General features: G+C 38.6%; 1 protein-coding gene across 7 annotated transcripts in view; it reads right to left on the reverse strand.

Moving 5' to 3' along the window:
• exoc6 (exocyst complex component 6) overlaps nucleotides 1–16,162 on the reverse strand; it is a 62,996-nt gene that overhangs the window by 10,884 nt on the left and 35,950 nt on the right. For 2 of the 7 annotated variants that reach the window (XM_036142389.1, XM_036142387.1), the window contains exons 15-22: nucleotides 15,268–15,373; nucleotides 15,032–15,144; nucleotides 14,591–14,702; nucleotides 14,378–14,512; nucleotides 10,464–10,643; nucleotides 9,907–9,936; nucleotides 3,043–3,184; nucleotides 2,635–2,708 (exon numbers count right to left, since the gene is read on the reverse strand). In XM_036142389.1, the coding sequence (XP_035998282.1) occupies nucleotides 2,635–2,708; nucleotides 3,043–3,184; nucleotides 9,907–9,936; nucleotides 10,464–10,643; nucleotides 14,378–14,512; nucleotides 14,591–14,702; nucleotides 15,032–15,144; nucleotides 15,268–15,373 (892 nt within the window). The remainder of the gene's footprint in view (nucleotides 1–2,634; nucleotides 2,709–3,042; nucleotides 3,185–9,906; nucleotides 9,937–10,463; nucleotides 10,644–14,377; nucleotides 14,513–14,590; nucleotides 14,703–15,031; nucleotides 15,145–15,267; nucleotides 15,374–16,162) is intronic. The other 5 variants (XM_036142392.1, XM_036142390.1, XM_036142393.1 and 2 more) reach the window with 3 other exon arrangements.

Genomic DNA, 16,162 nt, shown 5'->3' on the forward strand with positions numbered 1-16,162 from the left:
TAATGACATTCTAGGCACCCCAATGGAAACCTAGAGGTATAGAAACTGTCTCCACTCATAATAAAAAAATATTATGTGCTATTATTACTTATATTTCAAGCATATATTTTTAAATTTTTGTTAAAGACAAGCAAAGTCATATGGTGACAGACAGTGAACAGAAGAGTCCAGCAGTAAACAAAGAGAACCAGTGACCTTCTAAACTGAGACAGGGATGGAGAATGAAAATAAACCTAATCAGAGGAAATGTTAGCAGCTGAGGCAGAATGAAAGCAGGGCCGCTGAGGGAGGGAGACTAATTAATACAGGAGGTTTTACTAAGCACAGACTTTTCACCAAAGGAAATAGGTTAACACTGAACTGAGAGAACTGGACTGGACAGCAGAGGAAAATCAACCTATATCTTAGGACATGGTCCAAAAGGATGTTTTTTTGTGGATTATTTTAAGTAATGTTTCTTTTATAGAGGTTGATTGGGAAGAGATCAGAAAATCACAAAACATCCTTTAGCTTCTGAAATAGATGTTCTTAGAAAAGTAGAATTGAGCAGAAAATTTCTCAGAAGAGTGGCTTTTGTAGATTGCGTTTGTAAATAATTACTGAACCAGAATATTTACCATCCTTAACACAAGATCATGACCAACTTGTAAAGAGATAATAAACAGTCTGCCCTGCACATGGCTGATGATTCACTGTGCACAGAAGGTAAGGTTTTCCTTGTAAAGTAAAGCCAAAGAATAATTTCTAGATCTGAAGGCTCCCAGAGATGAGACCAGTATATCTAAAATGTAACTGTTTAACACATATTTTTTTGCAAGTATGCTATGAAAGAAACATATTACTCAACATCTGCAGAGACTCCGTCTGTGTGAGGAACTAAGTTTCAGGTATTGTGTCTGTTAACATACCAACAATACTCTGTTTTGATGTTGTAACTTTAAAATTTAAAATAAATCTTTGGTTTTTCCCATCTTTCATTCATTCATATCAGACATTCTGTGGGCAACCAATATTTTTCTGGTTACTATTTTTCAACATTATTGTAATCTGTTAAAAGATAAATGGTGTTCATCTTGATGATATGTGGAAACGTTTACATGCTGTTAGGCGTTTTCTTTTTCTCCAAGCTACTCCTCACAGAACATATTTCTTCTCACGTCCTATTCCTTACTGGATAAACCATTAATATTCCCTATCTGAACCCAAATTTGTGCATGAGACTTTCATCTAACATTTTTTTTCATATGCAGCGACTCTGTTATGCGTTGATGGGTTGAAATTTGTGTTCCAAACCCAATGTCATCTTTGGCTGCGTTCTTATTAGATAAGAAGATAAGAATTCCTTTATTGTCCCGCAATGCGGAAATTAGGGTATGACAGTAGCAAAAGCACAGACAGTTACACACAATTATTAGCTATGAAAAAAGAAGAAAAAAGAACAAACGTGTTTAATGTAAAAAAAATTTACTCTAAAGAAACGCCAAGCATAGAAGATAACAAGTGTAGATATTGCACAAAGTAGAATTTTTTCCCCCCAAATATTTAAGGATTAATAAATGACAGCCATCTTTCAGTATATTAAACAGATTAACAGGTAGAAGCATCAATCACTATTACAATGTTGCTAACTAGATACTAAACCCTGACGTTAATCAAATGGGCATTTCTACTGCTGTCTTCTGTCCCTCCTAAATGTCTCCAACAATATTAAGTTTACCTTTGAAAGAACAATGTAATTTAAACAAAAGAGAATGCTAAGGGTTAATCTCTCATAACAGTAACAGGAAATAATTACATTCCTGAATATTAAACTTTTTTTTGTGGGCCAAAAAAAACAACAACCAAGAAATGTGTCTGTGAACTTATGTGACTGCGATATGATCCCAGCCTCTACCTTAGGCTTATGCTGGGGTCACATTGAATGTGGTGCGGGTTACGGTCCTGATCCAGTTCCGGTTGACCACAAACACCGACTCACATTGCTCCAAGGCCAGCTGTGGCTCCCGTTGTGGAAATGGCGCTCGTGAGAACAGAAGTTTCATGGCCCTTTCTGTTGCTATCCCTCATAAGCAATTAAAAATAAAATAAAAAAAATTCGTTTTTTCAGGGCAAAACCTGTTATCCGTGCTCTTAAATATCATATTTCATCCTCCAAAAGCCCCTCTATTTCCTTGTGTCTCTGTGTCGCCGTTTTGTTTACTATAGTCAAACTAGCTAAGTTGGTGAAATTCACTGGAACATTATCCTGTCTAGTGCCCGACGTTTTCTGTTTGGCACGTAAAATTCAGTAGCTTAATCCGGGAATTGCTGCAGCGTGGGGTTCAAACTTCCTTCTTGCAGACTTTTTTTGCAGCACTACACGACCTCGATAACTGGACCCGCAACCTCATGCAACTGATGTGAATTGACACATTGATTTCTAATTATTTGGGTTCCTTGCGGCGCTGCAACTGTGTCTGCACCGCAACCGTATCTACACCGCATTCATTGTGAGCCAGGGGTAAGATTAACAGGTCAGCGCGGACAGAAAGCAATGAGACTCTGCTGCTATTTACATACAACTAGTGGTCATAGAGCTAACAGAGGTTATGCTATGGTTATGGCTGGAAGACCAGGCAGATTCAGAAAGTTTACCTGTCGTAAGTCGATGAAGGCCAGTTGGAGCGTGTCACCTTGAAAGCCAGGTACTGGCTCTGAACTGGCAAACACTGAGAGGACACAGAAACACAGTTGGATATTATTCATTTTATACGTCAAATGCAAATTTTAGCTAGCTGGTAAAGGTCCTAAAACTAGTAACTTAGGCCTAATGAACATATAACGGACTATAACCAACCTAATGAATATCTGCCCAAGAACTCTGGGGTCTTTTATGCATGTTGTATGGCTATTTATTGAAGACCTATGAAGTCTATACTTTTCAATACTTTCATTTGATTTACAATGTATGTTAAAACTAAAACTATTTTTAAACCTTGCAATGTTTTAGATAGAACAGGATAAAAAAAAATTAATTTTATTTTAACCTTTCTTTATACTCACATTCACACTGTATGACATCCAAGTTGAATTGCTGTATGGCTCCCATACTGATTTGCTTGAGTTCTGTGTCGAGGAGCATCTGCATAAGTGACGTGGACAGATGCTTACACGCAGACATACATGCTGTCTGGGCCACTTTTCCCTACAGAGAGAGAAATTGGGGATGGGGTGGTAATAACGTAAAGCATGAAGCAAGTCAAAAAGAAAGAGTAAGAGATCAAATTGGGACAAGGATGAAAGAAGAGGAGAAGGAATGAGAGTTCAAAAAGAGGTCAGTTTTGAGGATTGAACATTAATAGAAAGAATGAATTGGAGAAAAGAATAGGGTATGAGAAGGTGTGGATAAAACACAAATGAGCAAAATGATCAATGAACAGACAGAGGGTTGGCTTTTTTCCAAAACAATTTCTGGCTCAATAGTAAATATAAACATAGTGCAGAAATGCAGACCTAAACAGTTAAAGTCAGAGAAGATCCCATTATTTACTTGCCCATGTACCCGAGAAGGCAGGAACTTATGGGTTGTGAAATTTAAGCTTTCTTAAGAACTTGACATTTAGTGCATGAGTGTGTTCAAATTAACACGTGGTATAGAATTTTTTGGACATAGAAAACCTGAAATAAGCACAACTCTCCCAGATATCCTTAAAGGAGCAATAAGCAAATTTTCACCACTAGGTGGAGCTTGAGCACTGTCTGTAGACCAAACAAGATGTGTATCAAGCCACACCTGTCTTTACCTCGCTCCGGCAATTGGCACCCATTTCCCCTTCTCACCCATTGGCTGATATGTGCATATTTGCAAAGGGTTAATACACAGCAAAACAGTATCACCTTTTGGAGGAACATGTAGTGAAGAAGTCAGTAACTCATAAATTTATAATGCTGTTAGCAAGAGAACAGTTTGATCCGATGTGTGTGCTCTTCACCATTTTCTTCCTGGCGGTGGCATTTTATGAGCAGGGAGTGGGTAAGCCCTGAGTGGCAGCCGTTCACCTGCGTAGTTGCACGTGCGTGCAGTGTCCGAAATTAACTTCCTGATTCACCGGCCAAGTTGGCCGGTAGATGTAAAAATCAACAGGCCAGGCATATTTTTTACCGGCCAAAATATTAATCCTGACCAGACCTCAATTTTGATAAAAATTAAGAGTGAGATTATGTTAATTTTCAGGGGCGTGGTTAGGGGTGTGGCTGACTGGACCCTGGAAGAGAAATCGTTGTTTCTTGACTTTGATAAGAAAATATTGTAGTTGATTATAAAAGACACAATATGAATTATCAGATTCACGTCCAGGCAATAAAAAACACTACAGATTATCATTATTCTATCCATGTTGGTCTTATTTGTGAATGAGGCAGAGTTTAATTCAAACCTAAACATCCCAACATTTTCCCTCAGCTGCAACACTTAAAGCACACAGGGTTCACGCTGCGTCTTTACGCATGATCCAGCTGCTGGATTTTACCCTGGTGCGCTGTGCGCGAGGGATAAACAGTGGGGAAAATGCATAAATGAAGACTGTAAAGGGCTCCTTTAGGGAGGAGAGAAGTAAGAGTGGCGAAGCACAGAAACACAGCGCACGTAGTTTAAAAAAATGCAGAATAAATAAGAACGAAACTTATAAACAGACTAATTGCCGTTTTATACTGCTTCTGGTTAGCAGATCTGTTTTCTGATCCAGCGGGCATGACTGTTGTGAATGTGAAAGAAGCTGAAGCAGCTACGCAGAAGGCGGGTCTAGACTGAGCTCTGGATGGAGGGAGCTGTGAACGGATCATCCGCAACCCAGATGGGTTTTGTTATTTTTATGTTATTTTTATTTTATTTGGTACAAACATTTACTCGCCATGTGGCAGCTAGCCCTCTGAAATTCACTCGCCAAACGGGAAATTTACTCGCATTTGGCGACTGGCGAGTGTTAATTTCGGACCCTGCATGCACGGCCAGCCCGGCTATGTAAACAAGAGACTGGAGAACAACACAGAGAGCTGGTGTCTGACATAGTCCATCTAAAAAGATACCTTTAGCTCTTCACTAAACAATTTTTTTGTTCTTTCTATCTAAAATAAGGAAATTTCGCTTTAAAATCACTCTCTTAGGGAATAAAGAAAAATAACTTTAGCAATTTTAGACAAAGTTTATATACTTTATGCAAAAAAAGAGTGACATATATGAATGTTTGCATGTCCATGTGCAGTATCTCTGTGTAGGGACATGTTATTTATGCCATGTAGAATGCATCTGCTTTCACGTTGAACTTCTATAAACCAAAGGCTCATGCCCAAGCAATCAAAACTTACTGAACAGAACAGATTATGCTTATATCTGGATAATGCTTCTATTGTTACCAAGCGATAGCCTCCTGCTGATAGGGAGAGTGTCAAGCTGTGGATTTGCAGGAACGGCAAAGACAAGCAGATAAATGAAGCTTGGGCGAAATGTACTCTGTCAGCCCTAACTTTGTTCACTGATCTTTTAACATATGAAGCTAAAATAACAGCAAAAATCTTTTCTTTGATCTTTGTCAGGATTTTGTTTAAGACAATAACCTACTAGGTGCTGCTTTAAAAGTGGGCAAAATTAAAAACAATCTTAAATGTGGTCCAATGAGCAATACTTTTTATGTTTCACAACTAAAATGGAGAATTGTGTGAATGAGCAGTTTTATAGAGAATTTGGTCAAATCGAAATACAGGAGAACTGGAGAGAATTAAACATATATAAACTTGTAAAATCCAAGTTGGAAATGCTATTTAATACTGCAATCAATATGCTAATTTGGACATGGCATCTTCTTTTAGACTTTGTCATTTATAACTTTATTTCCTTAAAAAATTTATGGCAAATGAGAACTATCACATTACATTCTCAATGTAGATTAGAATATTTAGTTGGTGAACTATGAAAAGGCTCTGGAATAGCACCACATAAGTTTGTAGCTTGTTGCTTTAGCTCTGTTACTTTGTGAAGGATTAATTGTCTTGATGTTTTCATTTCTTTCCAGGTTGGAAACATAATTTATTTTATAAATATATGTTCATTTTGTTCTAGATTATGTGCAGCACAAGGTTGAAGTTGAAGAGATTATGTACAGGCTGTGGCTCAAAGTAAGCAAACTTGATTTTGGCTCCAAATCTCTGGTAAAGTACACTTAAGAACAGAATCCGGCTTGAGAAAATTTACTAACGATTCAGTAGGAAGGTCCTGGGTCAGTGCAGAGAGGCAGAATCCAAAAGTCAGACCTGAGATCCAGTCAGTTAGCCAGGTTAGGGTCATACACGAAGAAGGCATAATGGCAGACTTACTTAGAGATGTAAGGCAAGACAAGGAAATATGCGACGACAAGCAAGTTTAGAATCGCAAAACCTACGTTAAGTGGGAAAATTGGTCTGACAAGAGTTAAGCTAGGATAGCAAATGTTAAAATGGAAACTTGGTCATAATCTTAATCAATCATTAAGGAAACAGCTGGAATGAAGTGGCAAGGCAAAAAGAAAATGTGCTGCCGATAGGGAGACTAAAGCAGGTATAAATACTGATGAAAAAGTTGAGTGACATTATGAGATGACTGAGCTCAGCTGAGTTATATGGATGATCATGAACCATGCGATTTGCCGGGGGGGATGGGGGGGATTTTCCCCCCCTCTGGTTGTGATGTCCCCCCCTCTGGTCATTCATGTATTATCCCTGGGGGGGATACATTCCTCCCCCTTTTGATCTGAATAAGTAATATTATCAGGGGTTTAATGTTCTCCGTCACTGTGAGGGACTTTCGTCATTTGGAAAATGAGCGCAAAATGTTCCGTGTAGACTTTTTATTCAAGATTTTAAACAGAAGCTCCGCTCAACCAATAAAATCTGGCAGAGCCAGGACATTAGCCAATCAGAAAGAGAGTAGGGCGGGTCTTTGCAACGCGGAGGTCTCCCATCTGAGTTTTATCGGTGTTTAATCATTTTAACTTTTGGAAGAATATCTCAAACTGACCACAGATATTATGAATGAAAGTAGCGATGGTCAAAGGTTTTCTTTGGATTTATGTGAACCAGCAGGTCAGAAAGAACAGCTGACAACAACTTCCCTCGGTAAGTATGTCTGCAGCTAATTAATGAATTATTTCCACCTGTGGCCATGTCGCCTATCAGCGTTTATTCCCTCGCTTCCAGTAATTTAGCTGATAAACGCAGGGACTAACCAGGGATCTCCTCATGATTCACTGTTATGTTTTATTTAAAACTGAAAGAGTAACGCTCTAGCTAAGCTAATTTAGCATGACACGCTTTTCTGTCACAAAGAAGGCAGAGCTGCAGTCAGAGCGGCTGTCAGTCAATAAGCAGCAGCTCCACCTCATGAGGAGCTGAACCAGGACACTCGTTGAATAAAATGACAAGGATTTTGATGCATACAGATTATTAAGGAAACTACATCAAAAATAAACAAATAAACTGCAGCTACAACATGGACTGGAGAACGGGTTCTATCTGTGAGACCAGAGAAAGGCGATTCTCAGAGTTTTTGTAGTTATTTGTTATTTTTACACGTAGTGGAGCATGATGTGAAGCAAGTCGCACCAGAAACATGCTAACTAGACTCCTGTGAATCTATTGACTCATTTTACTCCAACCCAAAAACACCTGCCAGACAGACAAGCTAAACCAGCCAAGATTACCTTAAACAATATTTAACTTAGCAGAAGTTTAATAACATTTTTTTAATGTTTTTTGAAAGCAAGTCACGTTTTTTTTCTGATAAACTTTAAGCAATTTTATTAAACTTTTTAAAAATGTAACCTCCCATCCACGGATTTTCTATACCTGCTTTTCCGTACAGGTGTTACATAATGCCGTATCTAATTGGAAAACCTGGCTTGACATAACACACGGTCGTGTGGGGGCTGGTGACTCTCCAGCAGTCAATGAGCGAGAGGTGGGGACACAGAGTCCATCCTGGACATGTCACTGGGCTAAAATATAACCGTTTTTATAAACTTCAAAAAAAAGTTAATGCCTTTTTATAAACTCATGAGTTGTGATAATTAATTGTTGAGCAATAACGGGCAAAGCAGAGACTGATTATTGTAATGTGCGATCTGTGTCGTGTTGGTTTTGTGTCCCTTTTTGTCCATGGCTGTTGTTGGCCTTGTATGATCATAGGATTGATTTATATTGAATGTGACAGTAGAGTTAATGTACAGGTGTGAAGAAGATGATGTAATGTAATGATGCAAGCTGCTGTCTTTTGAATTAGCTGCAGTTTATGGAGGGTTTTGAAATTGTAAAGTGGAAAGGTGAGTGGACTGTGGACCAGTTTGGAAAAAGTGTGAAGGAAGAACTTGCTTGATGCTGTAAATATGAAAGTTAACCAGGTGATGTTATGGATGTGGAAAGTGAAGGAGATTATGCAGAGGGCTGTCCTTGATGGTGCAAAGGCTTTGAAGCTGAAAGGTGGGAGAGATACAGGAATTGTCAATGGAAATGTCAGATTTGGTTGAAGTGGACTTGTTACAATAAGCAAATGAGGTTACTAAGGTGGCATGACGTCCACGGCCCGGGAATATATGGGCTGACTAGAAAATGTTTTCAGTCAAATTGATTATTTTTGCTTTAACCCCTGAATATTATGGATTTATATTAATACATGTCTTGTCTCCTTCACATTTGTAAATACATTTTTTTGTTTGTTTTTAAAGAGTATTATTACCTTTTCTGCTCAAAGCGGTTAAAGTAAATTAATACCCACTCCTGAGTCCCGACAGTAGATGGCGCAAGTTTAAAAATAATAGTCTAACCTACTGGACCTAGTTAGCTACCTGAAAGAGCAGCTGCTAGCTAACTTTTGAAAGGATCCCCCCCTCTGGTTTTTTTGCAAATCGCACACTGGATGTTGTTATTTTGAAAACAGTGCTTTCAAATCTATATCAGTGATATATTACAGCTGATCAGAGTAAGTCAGAATTGACTGCATGTGTTTTTATGTGCCACTTTGAGACATGTTTGGAGTATAATAAAAAATTGACTTAGAACAGCCAGTCACAAAAGAACTGTTTTATAGAATTCTGTCAATGTGTATTTTGTTGGTTGGAAATAAAGATTTAATTTCAGCAGCAACCCAGAAGTTCCTGTTCCCACAGTAATACTCCTAACCAGACCAAAACTGGCTTTCATTTCAATGCTTAATGAAGTGCAGAACTAAATGTTAAGCAGTAAGACATCAGAAATTCACACTTAAACACTGGTATTCTTAAAGATTGTTTAACTTCAATCAATTCTGATCCCTTCCGAGAGACCTCACTGTCCTGATCCATGCAATCTTAAAGTAAACATTCAACTGAACAGACAGAAATAAAAACCAGGTACAACTGCATGCAACCAGGGAAATGGAGGCAATCAAAATTGTCACACGGCAACAGGTAAAAGTTGGTTTTATACGGTTTTCAAATGAATTTTTAAAGTGACCACAGTCTTGCTAGTACCTTACCCTTTTTTTTTTTTACTTTATTCTTTGATAAAACCTTGTAATTCAACACCTGAAAATATGCCATTACTATATTAATTAACAATCTGCTTATTTGAGCCACTGGAAATAAAAAAAATAAAAAAGACTTTAAGAGGCTTAAACTTTCAACTTTGCTGGTTATCGCTTGATCCTCTCTAATTTATCATCACACATTGTCAGGAGTCCTCTTGCAGAATCTATAAATGTGACCGCTTTCCACTGATGGCATCATTTATTAACACACGAGGTGCCAGTGAAGCCATAGGCCTAAAGGAGTGCAGCTTCTACAGTCAAACAAGCATGCATTTCTTGTTCCCCGATGGCTGCAAAATGGCAGCAAAGTGGTATAAAATCCAAGCAAAAATACTCACCGACATTGATCCATGGTCATTGTTGTTATTCTGATCAGAAAACCCAAAACCAACCAAAAATAGAAGAAAGGGAGGGAAGGAGGAAAAGGACAGGAAAAAAATGCAACAACAATAAATGGAAAGGAGGAAGCAAATTCAACCAGTTATCTTGGATGCTTAAAAAATAAAAATAAAAATCAAGGAATGAAAAAAAGTAGCATAACCAACATTTTTTGGAGAAGGTGTGAATGGGCAGGCAGGACACATTCTGGTAAAAAAAAAAAAAAAAACAACGAAATACTGGAACTTAAAGAAAGCATAATAAGTGGATCCACCGAGACTGGAGACCCAGCACTGAACAGAAAGCAGACAGAGGATGTGACTCAGATAAAAATAAAAGGCCACAGGGAGTTGGCGAGAGAAAAAAAGATTTCTCACATCCACTTTTAAAAGGAAAAATTTAGCCCCACTAAATAAAAGCAAAAATGGCTCCTAAGACCAACAACACAATGACATTGGTTGTAGTTTACAAACGGTTGTATATTTAATGGGTTGGCTAGAAGGTTCATCGAACTCACCGGAAGATGTGTGAAGACCTGAAAAGTAGAACGAAGGAAGTTGATCAGGTCCATGAGGTATCCTGAGGCTCTGCCATCCGACTCTGCCATACTCCATTCATAGTCTGCCAGCTGAATAAACTCATCAATCTTCTGGTTTAGCTTGGTGTAAATCTCTCCCTCTGCAGCATGACGAGCATCCTGAAATAGTATTTCAGACTTAATACCTGATTAAAATACAGTCTTTATGAACATCCTTAAAGTAAACATATAATCATCTCAAACTGGAAGAAGGTAATTACAAGGCTATCCAGAAGGTGGCTAAGGTACCTTTAATGTTTTCTTTACACATCTAAATGGGTCTGCCTGTTTTCTTCCCTGTCCTGTCGAGGCATTCCAAGCTTAGCACATGGAGAAGCTGGTTTCCTAAATCTGCAAGGGCAGCTTTGTTCAATAAAAAGGGTATCTGGAGATGCTCTCCTAATTACTTGGTTGACTTTATTATAAGTGTACACCAGCATCTAAGTAGGAAGGAAATATACAGCATACATGCTTTTCTTCAAAGATGGACAGGTAGTTGAGAAGTGCTAACTACCTGGAATAAAATCTGCTGTTTAACTGACTGCTGCTGCCCCAAAAGTCCCTCAAAATGCAGTCTTAAAGGAGCAACATTCTGCATCATGCATGAATGTTTACTCGTCCTGCTTACGCGGAGCCGCAAGGGGCAAGCCCGTGGGCTCCGCCGGCAGCCAGCTATGCTGAAGTGGCACCGTACATGGGCCCCAGGGCCCAGAGGCCCCAGGGGCGCCCCGCCTAGGGGGGCCAGGCCCCGCGAAGCAGCTGCCAGGAATGGGCCGGCACCCACCCGGGAATCCGCCCCCCACCCCTCCTTGGGGAGAGCAGAGGCGTCAGCCCCAGTCCCGGGCCCCACCCGGGCCCCACAGCAACCCCACGCCAAGACCCCGGACCCGGTGGCCCGCTCCTTCTTCAGGCTGCAGACTCAGTGCCGCAATCGGAGAACGGGGGTGTGGAAAAAACCCCAATACTCCCTACGCCCGCTCAGATGTTGACTTAGACTTAGAGAACTTTTTTTGTCATTTTGTATGCACAGAGTGCGTACAGAACGAAATTTCGTTGCATACAACTTGCAAATTGCAGGTGCAGCAGTGATTTAAAAGTAAACAATTTAAATGTAGACAATGCAGGAGAAGTCACAGTGTACAGGTGAGTATTTCTAAAGCCATTTGTATGTGCAGAATTGATTGTGCAAAGGGCATTTGTGCAAGAATACAGCTTGTAAATTACAGTAGATTTAAAATACAGTATAAGGTTCAGCAGTGATTTAAAAGTAAACAATTTAAATGTAGACAATGCAGGAGAAAGTCACAGTGTACAGGTGAGTATTTTTAAAAACCATTTGTATGTACAGAATTTGATTGTACAAAGGGCATTTGTGCAAGAATGCATTTAAAAAACTAAGAGTGTGGTAGAGTTTATTGGGGATCATTGAAAATAAGTAATTAATTCTAGGTAAGACCATCATTTTAATTGAAGCTACCCTACCCATAAGTGAAATTGGAAGCAATTTCCATCTTTCAAGGTCCTCTTCTATCTTTTTTAAAAGGGGGATGTGGTTAAATTTTACTAAATCCGCTAGTTTAGACGACACAGTAATACCCAAATATTTTATATTTCCTGATTGCAAGTGTAAATCTAGGGGGTTCTGAAAAGAGCAATTAATTGGCAATATCATAGATTTAGACCAGTTTATAGAGTAATCTGAAACCTTTGAGAAAGGTTCTAATTAGTAATCTAATTACTTGAGAGAGGGAAGAGTTTGAGTGCTGGAGATAGAGTAATACATCATCAGCATAAAGACAAATCTTATGCTCTATTTTCATGCATTTTATACCTTTGACAACATTAGTTTGTCTAATTGTTGCTGCTAGAGGTTCGATAAAAATGGCAAATGTGCTTTACTTTCTTAGTCTTAGGGAGGTCATTGATAGTCAACTGGTGACATGGTGATGTAGAGCTTTGTGTCGTCTGCATAGTTATGGTAACTTATGTTGTTGTTTTCTTATGATCTGAGCTAGAGGGAACATGTTGATATTGAACAGGAGAGGTCCCGAGATAGATCGTTGGGACCCAAGTCATTTTTCACTATTGAATGTTCTATTTAAACTGTTGTAGTTCACTGAAACATAATTAGATTAAGTTGTAGTCCAACTAATCCTAACTTGCCGCTATTATTCCACTGCAATGTACTTTCCTCTGTGTGCTTTTTTTTCTTATGTTCATATAAAAATATATATTTTCACTTATAGTCCCACAGAGAGGAAATTTGTCTCTGTGTTTAACCCATCCCTTAGGGAGCAGTGGGCTGCTACACTGATTGCTCAGCAACCCATGGTGGATCGCACAAAGCACAAGCATTTTGTGTCATTACTGTTTGCCTTCAAAACAGCATTGATTATCATAGGTAAACTTGGAAAAAGTCAGGGATTCTATAGGATCATAGTCATGTGTATGGCCAACCCAAATTATACCAAACAGGTGCTAATGTTGTGTAGTAGGCTTAAAACTGGTTGTTGAACAGCCAAATGGCTACCAGGTTGAGATTGTCATAGTCATAAGCTAACAACACACAAGGTAGGTTATTAAGCTGCATCAGCAAGGTCTCTTCCAGACAAAGGAAAATTCTACCATTAAAATATTCTGTCCTTGCCAAAAATCTGAATGTCCAAATTTTGGGAAAATAAGACTTCCGAACCTTGCACACATATGTCCAGCAATAAACCCCATTGTATTTTAATTACAATTTCACTGTAAAAAATCTAACTTCTACTGTCGTATCATTTCTGTAATCAAAGCTCTCTTCTGTGCATCCCTTCCTCCATTTATATTTAAAGAAGCCACTCATATACCTTGCATACAGAGAAGGAAGAAAAACAAACAAGAAAAAAACAACAAATAAGAAACACCCAGTCAAGTCAAGCCATAGTGGAATTATTCTAAAAATTTTACTTTTTCCTTCAGCCTCCTGTTGTCTATGGGGACAAGCTATCCAGTTGTGGCCCACGTCTCCACAATGAAAGTACTTCATCACACCTGAACTTGCATAAACCATATAATATCCCTCCTCGTGTTTAACACCGAAAGAGATAGCCAAGTTGAGTTGGGGAGTCCAGGTAAATAAACACCTGTCTACGTAGTGACTGGACATGTTTAAGTTTTGAATCCTTCCTCACAGTCTTTAAGCCACTGGCCATTCTTTCGAAGTGAGGGAGCTCCTGCCAGCGCTTCATTGGATACAAAGGTGGGAACTCCAGACAGCATAATACGAATGGATGGAACAGCCAAGAGGGAAATTTAAATAAACTTATTTCTTGAAATCCCACTTTCAATAAGTTATATAACCAACTCTCGTTTAACAAAAACATAAACTCCCTTACTCATTAATACATGAATATTTACTGCTGGATGGATTTAACTTTCCATGTTTTTAAATCTTGTTTATGATGTCTTGTGTATTTCTGAGCAAGAAATGTAGAACAAACTCAAATGAAAGACCAGAGAAATTAACCGGTTTTATACCAGCTGCCATGCAGATGCCTTATCATTTGTAATTAATAGATGACCATGGGATCAACAGTCAAGTGACAAATTATAGTTTCTTAGTTTTAAATGTCATCTGTAGACATACATCACTTTGTTCCAACATTTTATTTGTTACAAAAGCAAATTTGGAAAAATAGACAATATGTTTGTGAGTGATATTTCCTGCTGTCCTTTGTGCCTTGTATAGGTGATATATCCCTGCTCTGTTCTACCTGTTCTACTTGAATGTATTTTTCTTTCCACGTCTAGTTTTTATTGTAAAGAAATATCAAATGTGTCATTTGTGCTACTACTACAAAAAAGCAACATTTTACCTTGAATGTAGACAGACCATACAGTCTTGTGGTGTGAACAGTTTCAGGCGAAATATTGGTGATGTTCGTTATAAACTCCTCCAGGTATTTACAAGCCTGCTCCAGGTGAGTGGTGTTAATAATGATCTGCACAAGCTATAAAGAGAAAGTTACAGTTCTTACAACAGATGACTAAATGCAATGGACAAGACTGTGTGCGTGATCTGGTCCCACCTCAGTCAGTCCTATATGCGGTTTCTTAATGAGGTTTTGCAAACAGCTGCTCAAGGTTCTGGTCAACAGTAAGTTTGTTGATTTTCGCAACATGTCATCGATCTCTGTTGAACTAAATATACAAACAACATTTAGGTTCAGCAAGTGCAGTTTTTCTGCTTTTACAAACTTTTCAGAATAAGAGTATGGGACATTTGATCCAAGGAAATCTCCATGAGAACATGAGTAATTATTACAGCTGAATAGGATAGAAATCAGGTCTAAAGAACTTTCAATCCTAAATTCTAACTTTTTCAGAGATGATCAAAAATATTGACAAGGCTTGTTGCAAATTCAACTGTCATTAGTTGCTATTAAATGTCATCACATTATGTTCAAAGGCGATGAATTTAAAAATGTCCTAATGCAGATGCATCCACAATGTAAGATACAGTACAATACCTGCGGTGTAGTGACTCTGAGAACTTGAGGCTTGCATAAATGAACTCTTTGACCTGTGTGTAGATCTGAGGGACAGATTGGGACATTGGCAGCTTCTTAGGAAAGTCCTGCTGCTTATACACACAGACATAAACAAGGAACAGCAGAACTTTAATTGCACATTTGTCAGTTGAGAAAGTCATGTATATGACTGTATATAATAATGCATGATTCAGCCGTGTACTAGAACTTGCTACCTTTTCAATCTCAGGATCATGGAAGGGAAAGCGACTGATCACCAGTTTATACTCTTCCTCTGTTTCCACTGGGATAGGACTGTAGTTGTCTGATTCAAAAATCTCTCTGTGCAAAAAACAAAATGTAATGCTTGTTTTTATTTGTTTTCACAACAAAGTAGGAAAGAGTCCAGATCAGTTGGCTTTCTTTAAAAAAATCTTTGAAAGTTCAACACTGACATTCAAGGGGAAAAAGGTACAAGTATTTACATATCAGTATATGTTAAATATGATCTGGGGTCTCATTTATAAAACACTGTGTAGGTAAATGTTTGTGTTAATGACACCTGATTTATAAAACCATGCGCATGCACATAGTGTCCGAAATTAACTTCCTGATTCACCGGCCAAGTTGGCTGGTAGATGTAAAAATCAACCGGCCAGGCATATTTTTTACCGGCCAAAATATTAATCCTCACCAGACCTCTCAATTTTTACCAAAAATTAAGAGTGAGATTATGTTATTTATTTATTTTTTGGGGGGGGGGGGGGTTGTTGGGGGTTGGGGCGTGGCTGACTGGACCCTGGAAGAGAAATCTGTGTTTCCTACCTTTGATAGGAAAATATTTAATTTATTATAAAAGGCACAATATGAATTATCAGATTCACATCCAGGCAATAAGAAAACACTACAGATTATCATTATTCCATCCATGTTGGTCTCATTAGTGAATGAGGCAGAGTTTCATCAAGCCTATCCCGTCCAACATTTTTCCCTCAGCTGTCACACTTAAAGCAGGCAGGGGTTCACGCTGCGTCTTTACGCATGATCCAGCTGCTGGATAAACAGTGGGGAAAATGCATAAATGAAGACTGTAAAGGGCTCTTTTAGAGGGAAGAGAAGGAAAAATGGGTC

This window comes from Fundulus heteroclitus, chromosome 10, assembly GCF_011125445.2.
Source record: "Fundulus heteroclitus isolate FHET01 chromosome 10, MU-UCD_Fhet_4.1, whole genome shotgun sequence".
Taxonomy (NCBI): domain Eukaryota; kingdom Metazoa; phylum Chordata; class Actinopteri; order Cyprinodontiformes; family Fundulidae; genus Fundulus; species Fundulus heteroclitus.